Source organism: Tachypleus tridentatus, chromosome 12 (assembly GCF_004210375.1).
Source record: "Tachypleus tridentatus isolate NWPU-2018 chromosome 12, ASM421037v1, whole genome shotgun sequence".
Classification (NCBI taxonomy): Eukaryota; Metazoa; Arthropoda; class Merostomata; order Xiphosura; family Limulidae; genus Tachypleus; species Tachypleus tridentatus.
Window position 1 is genome coordinate 92909617 of NC_134836.1, and position 12777 is coordinate 92922393.

Consider the following 12777-nt stretch of genomic DNA (forward strand, 5'->3'; position numbering starts at 1 on the left):
TCAGAATCTTAATGTCACTTGCATATTTTGATATAATAATATTAAGCAAATAACTTTTACATTTTATAGTACTTTTTTGGGGGGTTTTCCTTAAATCTCAGCCAGCTCTTTGTCTGTATATTTCTAATTTTCACATTTAAATACAGCTTATCGGAAAAGTGTAACAAAATTTTGTTTTAGGCGTTACGAAACTCGAACAGGTAGTAAAGTCTTAGGACAAGAAATGATTAACAACGGAAATAATCTACTTTTGACGTAACTACGAAAGACCAATAGACTTTGGTTTTCATGATGACGTGTTTATAAAATCTGCTGACGGTGTGATCGAAATTCGCAACGTAAGTTTGGGTGAGTATATACAGCATCTCCTAGTGGTGTGTTTTGTTCGTTCAGAGGAATCATGAGATGGAGAGTTAAATAACATTCAAGCTGATTTGTCTCACGCAGAGTGGGACCAACGAGTGGCGCATGGCAGTGTTCAACTTTCTTCGGTAGATTGCTAAGCCTTTTCGCTTGTGCTACTCTTTTATTTAGCATGTAATCATCATATATATGTATATATACACACATAATATATGAGTATGAGAAGATACTATACAACAAATAAGAGTACTACAAACTGGTGTTAGAAATACATGTGGTCAAACATTACAGTCATTGTGATGTAGAAAAATACATAAATGTAACTGTATCATACTGGCAGGAAGTGTATACGTTGAATCACCAAAGGATCACTTTATTAATACAAAAACTCACATTTTAAAAACTGGAGGTCAGAGTTCATTCAAGAAAAAGCCAACAGTAAATATGTATGGAACATTTTCATTCCTTGATCCAGTAACTCACTGTGCTTCCTAATGATATAGTTTAGATTAAGCAGTTTACTTTCTCATTTCACGCAATAATCCTATATAGGATCAAAATAAATTATAACATCTGTTTCTTTTTCCACTGTATAAAACTGAGAGGAAAATAAATACTTAAGTATGTACGGGATGTTACTGGAAAGTGTACAACACTTTGTACGGACAGAATATGGTGAAGATATGTGGTGTTTGGTGCTAGAAGAGGCCGGTTTGAAGAACAGTGTATTTACAACGCACCAGATTTATCCAGATCAACTGATACTAAAGCTTGCTACTTCTTGCTCGCAACATACTGGAAAGAAACCCGACGACGTTCTCCGGTTTTTCGGTCAGTGTTTTGTTAGATTTTTCAGTCATTATGGATATGACACTCTCATTCGAGCATCCGGTCGTCACTTTAGGGATTTTATCCATGGGGTCGACAATCTTCACCACCAAATACGTTTCAGCTACCCGAAAATGCAGAGTCCATCTTTGTACGTTGAGACAGAAGACGTCGAAGGTGCCTTGCTTCACTATCGCTCGAAACGATCGGGATTTGCGTATTACGTTATCGGCCAGTTAGTCCAAATCGCGCGAACTTTCTATGGGCTGGAGCTGGATGTTAGGATTGTCAGAAATGGACCGGATTCTGACGGTACCGGATGTCACGTGATTTACCACCTGCGATTCGACAACACTCCCTACCAAAAACAACAAATGGCTCGTAAAAGTCTACAGGAATTAACTGACCTGTGTCCGATTTCTGGCCGCAATCTTTTCGTTCTATTTCCATTTAGCGTAGCCTTCGATAGTAACATGAATATTTTGGAAGTCGGTGAAAAAGTACGGGAACTCTTCAATTTTCACGATTTTGTAGGAAAACACGTGGAAACGTTCTTTATCTTTCACAGACCAAGGGTAGCTTTTTCATGGAGAAATGTAAGTATGCTCGATATATGTATCTTTTGAGATCAAAGTAATTAGCAAAAATCATTGTTACCTGACTAACCATGTTACATTTTCATGCCAATTACATAAATGGAATTCGATGTTGGAGAATATGATGACATTTTGTGTAGTAAGCTAAAATGCACGTTATTATACACAGAGGTGATGGGCCAATAAGCAGATGTGTATAGATATGGTCTGATATTTTTGGTGTATTTAAACAATAGTACTCTTCTAACCTTTTCATTAATGCAAGTTGTGTACGTTTCTCAATGTAGCGTACGTATGAAACGTTGATCCAGATGACGGCCGTGGAACGCTGCTGAAATATGCAATTATCATTTGTAATGAAATTTTGATTATGTGTGAAAATAAGCTGGTTTATACATTCCATTGGAGTCATGTATGAAATCCACCACAACGTAAATTTCAATTTCCAGATAATCATTGTTTTAAGCATTTAGGTTTGGTTTGAATTTCGCGCAAAGCTATACGAGGTCTATCTGCACTAGCCGTCCCTAATTTAGCTGTGTAAAGCAAAAGTGGAAGCAACTAGTCATCACCACCCACCGCCAACTTTTGGGCTACTCTTTTACCAACGAACAGTGGGATTGACCATTTCATTATAGCGTCTCCACAGCTGAAAGAGTGAGCATATTTGATATGACGAAGATTCGAACCTGCGACCCTCGGATTACGAGTCGAGTGCCATAACCACTTGACCACACAGGAATATGAATAGTTTATTATATAAGGATTCCCATTGTTTGTACTGTTCCAGTGAACATGGAAGAGTAAAGCAACTGCTGATATTATATCTGTGCAAAAAGAATTGAAAGGCGCAAACGCAGAATGTTTAAGACCTTATTTACTGCCATCCAGACCCAAAACATAATAGCTACTAACAGAGTCCTCTTGTGAAACAAAGTTCACATGATATTAACAATATTTAGAACACCAAGAAACCGTCACTTTAAGTAATTTGACTCACTGTATGACGTTTGACATTAAAAGCATATGCACCAGCCAGAAGATAGTCATTGTAATACTTTATTAAATACTTATTAATATGAAAATACAGAGAGGTTTGTTTCATTTCAATAATATCTCGCCCCTTAGTGCCCCTCTCAGTGGTACAGTGGTGTGTTTGCGGACATATACTGCTTGAAATAGGACTTCGATACCCGTGGTTGGCAGAACACAGATAGCCCTTTGTGTAGTTTGCTAACAAGCAACAAACATCGCTCACTAGTGACAAGGCGGTAATTCTGTAGACTTAAAACACTAGAAACCGGGTTTCGATATATATGTTGAGTACAGAACAGATAGCCCATTGTGTAGTTTTGTGTTTAACTACAAAGAAATGAGAATTATCTTTCTTCTGTATTAAGGTAACCGTAAAATTAGGGATTGGAAAGTTATGTAATTATTATGATATACTTTGTTGAAGGTTTCGTAACTGGTAGAATTTCACTAAGTTGAATTTTCACAGAGGAGTCGTTTGGAATTGTTTGTCATTCGCATAAAAAAGGATACTTAAAATGTATGACTAATTTCATGCCGCATTAAACGCAATTTCATGCTGATATGTAACTCGAAAACTTCTGGCGATCTCATAAGAAGTACCTTTTTAAGTTGGTGTATTAAAACTTGTTGCAATGGTACACGTGATATTGTGATTATTCTAATTAAAGAAATAATATATATCACTGATATATATTTCTATTAATAATGTTTTAATCAACTTAGCTATTCAGGTATTTGAATACCTTTCAGAATTACGTTTATAGGTTATTAGTTATAGGCAATGTTTTAAAATACTATAAATGCAATTTGTTTAAAGATTCTCGACTCAGCATATTTTCTGAAGAGTGCATTTTAATACTACTTAATGTGTTTTAATCAACTATTCCTTTTAACAATGTTGGAAGTATTCAAACATTGTCATCTTTAGTTGTTAATTGTTCGTGTTACTGCACCTGTGAATACCAAGTAAGCATAACATACCGACTTGTTAAGAATTAGCAATATGTGAGGCTGTACAGATAACATATTATCAAGAAGGTATTGATTTAGGTGTGAGACAACTGATCTTTGGTCAGTATTTTATGCGGTGGGTTAAATGCAGTCACAGCAAGCTACAATTAAATGCCGAACATGCTCGTTAAATATTTCCGTGTTTGGTGTTACGCAGTAAACAGCGTAATGAGTGGGAGACATAGACTTGAGAACTGTCTTAAAACCGAGTATCGTGTAAAGTAATGTCAACGTTTCATTTGAACTCAGTTGAGGGATCGAGCATCCTTTCATGCGATGTTTATCGATTATATCTTTTAGGGATAGTTATACGTAATGTCATATTGTTGATCCGTCGTTTTTTTATTTCTTTTAACTATCAGTGTTTTCAAGTACTACAAAGTTTTGTGTTTTGCGAGTGGATTATGTGAACAACATGAAGCCCACATTGACAGCCATATATTCATATAATGATGAGTTACTTTCCACCTCCAATATAATGCTTGAAGATATCACTTTTCATGGTAATTAGTTTTAAGCTTAGAAAGTTTAAAAAAATTTTAGTTAATTGAAATGTGGCTTACGTCGCGCTTAAAACTAACTAGAATCTTCAACCACAAAATAATTATATCAATAGATAAATATTAAATTTTATGATTAATTAATTCGCCTTTTGGACGCCAAATAGAAATATCGTAATCTGTCTGAGCCTTTATAATATTACAACAATACAGCTCTAAAAGACTGTATGGTGCTTATATAATTAACATGCAACGATGGTCGCTATGTCTATTTGGCCCGGCATAGCCAAGCGTGTTAAGGCGTTCGACTCGTAATCCGAGGGTCGCGGGTTCGAATTTCGATCGCACCAAACATGCTCGCCCTTTCAGCCGTGGGGGTGTTATAATGTGACGGTCAATCCCACTATTCGTTGGTAAAAGAGTAGCCCAAGAGTTGGCGGTGGGTGGTGATGACTAGCTGCCTTCCTTTCACTGCTAAATTAGGGACGGCTAGCGCAGATAGCCCTCGAGTAGCTTTGCGCGAAATTCAAAAAAGAAAGAAATCATGTGTCTATTTACAAACACAGTTAAGCCTCATATGTTAAATGGACGGCAAATAACGGTATGATTGTGATGTTTACGACACTTTGAGGTAAGACAAAACTATAACGTTCAAGTTTTCTAAAGGTATAAAATTACTTTCATAACAGAAATATATTAGCTTATAATTTTTAACTGTGAAAATAATGTTATCATCATTTTACACTTTATTAACTATTTTAAGGCTCAAGAGCTTTTATTGGTTTAGATCTTATAAATAAAAACGATCAATTTTAGACTTACACTCGCTCTCATAAGTTCCACAGTTAGATCATCATTTGTGCCTTTAATATGGCGTTTTGTGATGGATAATATACAGGGTTGTATTAACTTTTATATTTGTTTAACATCGAAATGTTGGTGTGTTAAATATAAAAAGTAACTTATTTTGAACAAACTGGGGGAGTCTGGTATATTGAATGCATGCTTGCTAAATACACTACGCAGAAGTTTTGTCTATCTGCCTATCCAATGTATTTAACCCACACAAGGTATTAGAATTGCACATGTATAATGTATTATTTGCAAAATATACGATTGTTTCTATGTAATGTAAAACACTTTAAAGACAAAGTGAAAATGTATCACACCATACACGATAGCTTCTGAGGTGTTTTTCTTATATTTTCATAGGAATTCACACTTACACAATCCACAGTCAACAAAATTCCACTCGTTTCTTTCGTGTTGAAATTTTTATAAAATTCTAAAACACGGTCAGTTTACTGCATGCAACTTATTAATTTATTTACTCTGCATGCTAAATTAATTTTAAGTTAGAAAAAAAATTCAGAAGGTACTGAACTCAACTTTTCGGAGTACTGAACATTTCCAACTATTTATTGATTATTTTGATATCTGTGTCAGGAGAAACACGGAATTTCCGGTCATTTTTCACAATGCATCTTTCCGACATGAAACAATGTGTTTGAAGTCTACTTCATATTTCCAGGTCTTGACGCTCCAAAAGGTGGTTGTTGAACTGGAATGTCTAAATTCGTGCTCTGATAGGAAAAAAATTGAAGACCGTCGATGTAGTGCCTCCACTCGAAACCTCCTTCTAAAAGGCCAATTACGACACCTGGAGTCATGGGATGCTGTTATTTTTCTTTGTGTTCCTTTGTAAGTACACGCCGAAATTAAGGCTGAGGTGAAACATATCACAAGGGTATGAAATGGTACAAACTCTTAACAAGAAACGAAAAATACCACAAAGTTAACTTCTAATTATTTATATTTAGATAAATATTCAACAAAGAAAGGTCTTGGCTCTACAAAAGGCATATAAAGTGATATCAACACTACATGTAGAACCATTTTTTGTTTTCATTTTATTTACTGAATATTTGAGATGTTTTAAAAATATGCTTTAAAGATAAATCCTAAAAAAATAATTGAATAGCGTGATGGATTCTCTTCTATAAGTTTGGTTTCATTTTGCTGTTTTATACGTTAGAGGTAGTTTTGTATTCCTATAAGTCATTAAGGTGTTTGTGAATGCTAGCATTCAGTTCCATACCCTTAATTTATTTCCATAACAGCTGGCTAGCTTAACATCGACGTTTGGATTTTGTATGATAGATGGTTTATTCCCAAGACATTCGGGTGCTATTACCACAAAGTTTTATCCGTTATGACATCAAATTGACAACTAGGACTGATAATAGCACTTCTAGTGTAATTCTTATTTTGTGTATATATATATATATTACAAAAGTGCCGTTCTAAATTATTTATTTAGGTCATAGAATGTGAATGTGGTATCGTAGACAAATAGTTAAGATTTAGAACAGGCTCTCATAGACTTCACTAACATATACTTGTGTAAGAATGATTGATAGATTGGCAAACTCTAGTTCCCCTATGTATAATCAATAAGTTGACAAACTTAGAACAGTTCCTGTGAAAGCTTATCACAGAAACAGGAACGATATTGCTGCTGTGCGGAGAAGTACCATAAGGCGTAATAAAAATTGATATAAGATGCAAGTGAAGAAAAGACATATATCGAGTACAGCTAAATCACTTAAATATTGCTTTTCATATTAGAGCTTGTTCGATACACTTCCAAATCCTGTTCAAAAGTGACATATGATTTACAAGGCCTTATTATCAACATGACTCGCAGTCATAATAACCAACATTTACGGGCTTTTCTCGTAGGTTTTGTATTTGTTTTTTTCTTATACGTATATTATTTTTGCAATTTGGCCTGTTAACTTCCAAAAGAATGCAAGTAAAAAATTAAGAAGAGATTAGAACTTGGTGTTATGATGTTCCTCCGAGGACAAAAAAAAAACAACCCAAAAAACCAACTTATTTGATATGGTGAGATTACTAAAGGTGTTTGTAAAACAGTGGAAAGAAATATAAAATATTTGAAAACAAATTACCCGAACATATATCAAATCTGTATTTTTTCTCATAATAATGACATTTTTTTTTTGTTTTAAAGAAAAGTACTGATAATTAAGATATCTCGTCGAACAAAAACAAACCTGTTTCCCACTACTAGTTCAACTTCATTATTTTAGTTATAAAATGCAGACTTTGCAACGAAGTTTCGTGATCAAGTAACTTTAGTTGTGTATTTCAACATAGTTTCGTAGTACATTTAGTGCAAGTTTCTAAATGTTAAAGATGGCAGCATATTTGGTTTGAAAGTCAGAAAAGATGAGGAAAGCGTGTCCCAGAAGATAGGTAAAGTATCAATAAAGATACCACACAGTTTCTATTGCAGGCTAATAATGAAGGGCTTGTGGTGAACATGACAGGATCTCTTTGTGCTCGCTTATGTAAATACTATATGTGCTCATACCTAATGTTGAATAGCTTTCAATTTTCTCCGAGCCTTTTGGCTGGCTAAGTTTATTATGACACGCCAAGTAACCATTAACCGGAGAGTTGTGGAGTTCATGTATTTACGAAGGTTATCTGTGTGTAATGATAACAGTGATCACTGCTCCTTGACCTGTACAGCACATGCAAACACGCATTTAAAATTACGTTGTTGAATTTGGTACTTGTCGCTACTTTTGAGAATTGTTCTTTCTTTGTTTGTTTTTTGAATTTCGCGCAAAGCTTCAACAGGGCTATCTGTGTAAGCCTTCCCTAATTTTACAGCGTAAAAATGGAGTGAAGCCAGTTTGTCAACACCACCTATCGTCAACTCTTGAACTACCAACAAATAGTGGAATTGACAGTCACATTATAATGCTCACACGGCTGAAAGGGCGAGCATGTTTAGCGTAAAGAGTATTCGAATCCGCGACCCTCAGATTACGAGTCGAGCGCCCTAATAATTATAAGTTTGTTTTTTAAATAAAAATGTGCTAATTAGATATAAAGTTAACTTCGTTATTGTTTAGTTCTGTCTTTGTACTTACTTTGCTTTAATAACAAGTTACCGATGTTTAACATTATACCTAAAATAAATGGAACAGGACCTTACTGAATAAGTTTTAAATAGCAATGTTCTTATTGTGATAGTAATAGTAATGTCCAAATGAAGTTCATTAGATGATATCAATGATAAGTCTGAGACGTATAAGACCAAAAATCATTGCATACCGCTGTACTAGAGTGGGGGGGGGCACCTGCACTTGTCCAGCGCAAGTATCCCCCCTCTAGTACAGCGGTATGTCTACGGATTTACAACGCTAAAATCAGGGGTTCGATTCCCCTCGGTGGGCTCAGCAGATAACCCGATGTGGCTTTGTTATAAGAAAACACGAAGACAAGTGCAGGTAGTTATGTGCAAGTATCGAAACCTGATTTCTAGTTTTATAAGTCTCAGAGTTATCGATGAGTCATCGGAGGACACAATATCAATATAAGTATTCATAACATATTTGTTACCCCCTTCCTCAGTGGCATTTCTGAGGGATAACAATGCTAGAACCAGATTTAGACACTCGTGGTGAACAAAGCACAGGTAACTCATTGCGTAGGTTTGTGCTTAACTTCAAACAAACAAACAAAGAAACATATCCTATTTAAATGTTTTTGTTTCTATAAATTAAAGACGTGTTATCCAAAGCTTGTTCTTACTGACAACACGATGTCATTTTGATTTCTAATATTAGCGCACGTTGCTGTTCTTTTTTATAGTCAGATTGAAATCACTTCTCTATTTTATTATCTTGACTGCAGATATGGACGTTAGAACTCTAAACTGTATTTATCAAAATAAGTGTAATGGTTTTCAAACGAGGCCCAAAACTCGATAATAAAGAAGAATAGTGAATTATTCGAAAGTGCTCGAGTTTTGGGCCTCGTTTGAAAACCATTACAACTTTTGTATGTGATTCTGTTTGCTAATTCTCAATCAGAACAACTAATTAAGTAGCTTTTATTGTTGAGTACAGTGTTTCGTTCTTTTAAATTTTTGTAATTTTCAAGCGAAAATTGTGTATCCGAGTCTAATGTAACAACAGTAAAAACACATTATGTCTATATATACATATATACATCTCGAATAAGTGGAAAAAAAGGGAAATAAATCCACAAAACAGTGTTTTATAATTGTATGACAGACAAAGGGGAAACATGGAAATTAGTACACAAGAAAGCTAAAACATTCATTAAATAAGTTGAATACACATGTTCTTAATAACATTTTACGTCTCACGTAAAAGTAAAAATACGTCCAATCTTTACAACTGCATGGTAATGTGCTGTTAGTTTTGAATTTGGTTCCATGCAAAATATACAGAATATTTGGCCAACAACTATTACCTGAATCTTTTTTATATTAAAGTAATAAATGTTTACGAATCTGAATGTCAAAAGTATTTCGACAATAATAGGATATCAATACGCGTACAATTTGAAAGGTGGGTATGAATTTGTATTTTGTTTCATATACATTGCTGGACAAAATCTTAAGGTAAATGAACATAAAGAAAAAAATATGCATTTTGCGTTGTTAGACTCAACCACTTATTTGAGTAGAGCTTCGAAAGATCAAAATAAGAAAAGGGAAAGTAAAAAAAAAAAACTTTTTAGCATTTAATAGGGAAAATGTAAATATTATTAAATTATCCCAAACACTAGCTGATTAAAAGTTTAAGACCATACTATATATGCAAAAACGGCTCGTTTGGGTTGAGAAAATATTTTACATAGAAGAGCGAACAACGTTTCGACCTTCTTCGGTCATCGTCAGGTTCACAAAGAAAGAGGTAACTGACCGGAAGCTGACCACATGTTTGAAAGGGGCTGTGCAACTGAGTGTTGGAATGTAGAGGGCGGTGTTAGATGCTTGAATATATAATTTTATTTATTTTATTATATTAATACAGGTATAAAGGTGCTCCTTTATATTGGTTTATTTTGGGTTTAAGTTGTTGTATAAGTAAGGCTTCTTTAATTTTGCGTTTGTTTATGTTTGTTTCTTTATTTAGTATTTGAATGTTTTCTATAGTTATGTTGTGTTTATTTGACTTGCAGTGTTCGAAAACGTGTGAAGGTGACTTTTTATGTTCTTTGAATCTGGTTTCCATTTTTCTACTTGTTTCTCCAATATAGAAGTCGTGACAGTTATCACATTGAATTTTATAAATAATGTTGGTGTGGTGTTTGTCAGTGTAGTTTTTACACAGTATAGACCTCAGTTTTGTGCCTGGTTTTTGAATAAATTTGGTATTAACTGGAATGTCATATTTTGTTACTAGTTTTTGCCAAATGTTGGTTATTTGTCTGCTGATGTCAGGAATATATGGTATACAGCAGTATATGGTTTCGTGATTTTTTGATTCGTGAGATATATTTACTTTTGTTGGTTCATTTTGCTTTGTGTATAGGTGTGTGCGTATAATGTTTTCTACGGTTTGTGGAGGAAACTTATTGATGTTGATGAAGTATTGTTTTATTTTGTCTAATTCATCGTGGGTTTTCTCGACATCACTGATTAAGACCATACTAAAACGAAGCGTTAATCGGTAAACACGTAACGAAATTTAGTCATTTGTGTTCAAGCATTAGCGTTGTCAACATCTTCCACTGACATCTCCTTTGTTACATTGGGTAAAAACATGGCAAAGGCTAAAAAGTTGACAGAGTTTGAACGTGGCAGAATTGTCGAGCTGCAAAAGCAAGGTCTCTCTCAACGTGTCATCGCTGGTGAGATTGGAAGTAGTAAAACTGTTGTTGCAACTTTCTTAAAATACCCTGAGGGATATGGAACGAGAATTTCATGTGGTCGACCCAAAAGAATTTCACCGGCGTTGAGCAGGAGGATTCGACGGGTTGTCCGGCAAGACACCAGCCGATCGTCGAACCAGATTAAAGCTCTTACGGACGCAGAATGCAGCTCAAGAACAATAAGACGGTATCTACGAGAGAAAGGCTTTAAAAACCGTAAACGTCTTGAAAGGCCACGCCTCCTTCCACACCACGAAACAGCTCGGTTAAACTTGCTGAGAAGCACCAAACATAAACATGGGACGTAGAAAAGTGGAAGGAGGTTTTGTTCTCTGATGAAAAAAATTAATCTGGATGGTCCAGATGGCTTCTAACGTTACTGATACGATAAGGATATCCCACCGGAGACATTTTCTAGACGACACACTGAAGGAGGTTCTATCATGATCTTGGGTGCTTTCTTCTTCCATGGAACAATGGAGCTTCAGGTTATACAGGGGCGTCAAACAGCAGCTGGCTACATTGGCATGTTGGAGAGAGCATCTTTATTGACTGAAGACCCTCGATTGTGTGGAAATGACTGGATCTTTCAGCAGGACAACGCTGCACTCCACAATGTCTGCTGGACAAAGGAATATTTCATGGCGAATAACGTGATTATTTTGGACCATTCAGCGTGTTCGCCCGAACTGAATCCCATTGAAAATGTTTGGGGGTGGATGGCAAGGGAAGTCTATAGAAATGGACGTCAATTCTAAACAGTGCATGATCTTTGTGAAGGCATTTTCACCACTTGGAATAACATTCCAGCCAGCCTTCTGCAAACACTTATATTGACCATGTCAAAGCGAATTTTTTAAGTTATTCGCAATTACGTCCGTGCAACTCACTCTGAGACCTCTTATTGGGCATTTCCTATCCTGTTTAGGACTTCTTTTTGGTATAGTCTTAAACTTTTGACCAGTTAGTATTTAGGCTAATTTCATAGTGTTCACATTTTCCATATTAAATGATAAAATAGTTTTTTATTTTCCCTTTTCTTATTTTCATCTTTCGAAGCTCTACTTAAATAAGTGGTTGAGTCTAACAACGAAAAATGAATATTTTTTCTTTATGTTGATTGGCCTTAAGATTTTGGCCAGCAGTGTATAGGAAAGTAAATATTAAACCATCTAAGTTAGGTAGATTACTGAAAGGGTGTGGTTTGTTTTGAACTTCGCGCAAAGCTACACGAGGGATATTTGCACTGGTCGTTCCTAATTTAGCTGGTCATCACCACCCACCGCCAACTCTTTGGCTACTCTTTTACCAACGAATAGTGGGATTGACCGTCACATTATAACGTCTCCGCAGCTGTAAGGGAAAGCATGTTTGGTGTGATGGGGTTTCGACCATTAGATTACGAGTCGAGTGCCTTAACCACTTGGTCATTTCGGGCCAAGGGACGATGGCCTGATAATCTAGGTTTTGTGGTTTCGAAACTAGAGATTCACTGGTTTTATTATCTTTTATTCTTCTCTCTCACATATTAGAACATAGTTTAGTGTCTTTATTTCAATATAATATGTACTTTCTTAATAACTAAGACGGTTAACGTGTATTTTACATATATTATAATTAAGTTACAGTTTTAGATTATGTTACTTGATAACTAAAGATTTATATATATATATATGCATGTGATGAGTGATAAAATATTTTTATCATAAAATTACACATTT

General features: G+C 35.1%; 1 protein-coding gene across 2 annotated transcripts in view; it reads left to right on the forward strand.

Annotated features, from left to right (window-relative positions):
* Window positions 1-399: 399 nt before the first annotated feature.
* The window catches only part of LOC143234006 (soluble guanylate cyclase 89Da-like), a 28283-nt gene continuing 15905 nt past the window's right edge, over window positions 400-12777 (forward strand). For both annotated transcript variants that reach the window (XM_076470995.1, XM_076470996.1), the window contains exons 1-2: window positions 400-1787; window positions 5865-6034. In XM_076470995.1, coding sequence (XP_076327110.1) covers window positions 987-1787; window positions 5865-6034 — 971 coding nt within the window. In that variant the 5' untranslated portion in view covers window positions 400-986. The remainder of the gene's footprint in view (window positions 1788-5864; window positions 6035-12777) is intronic.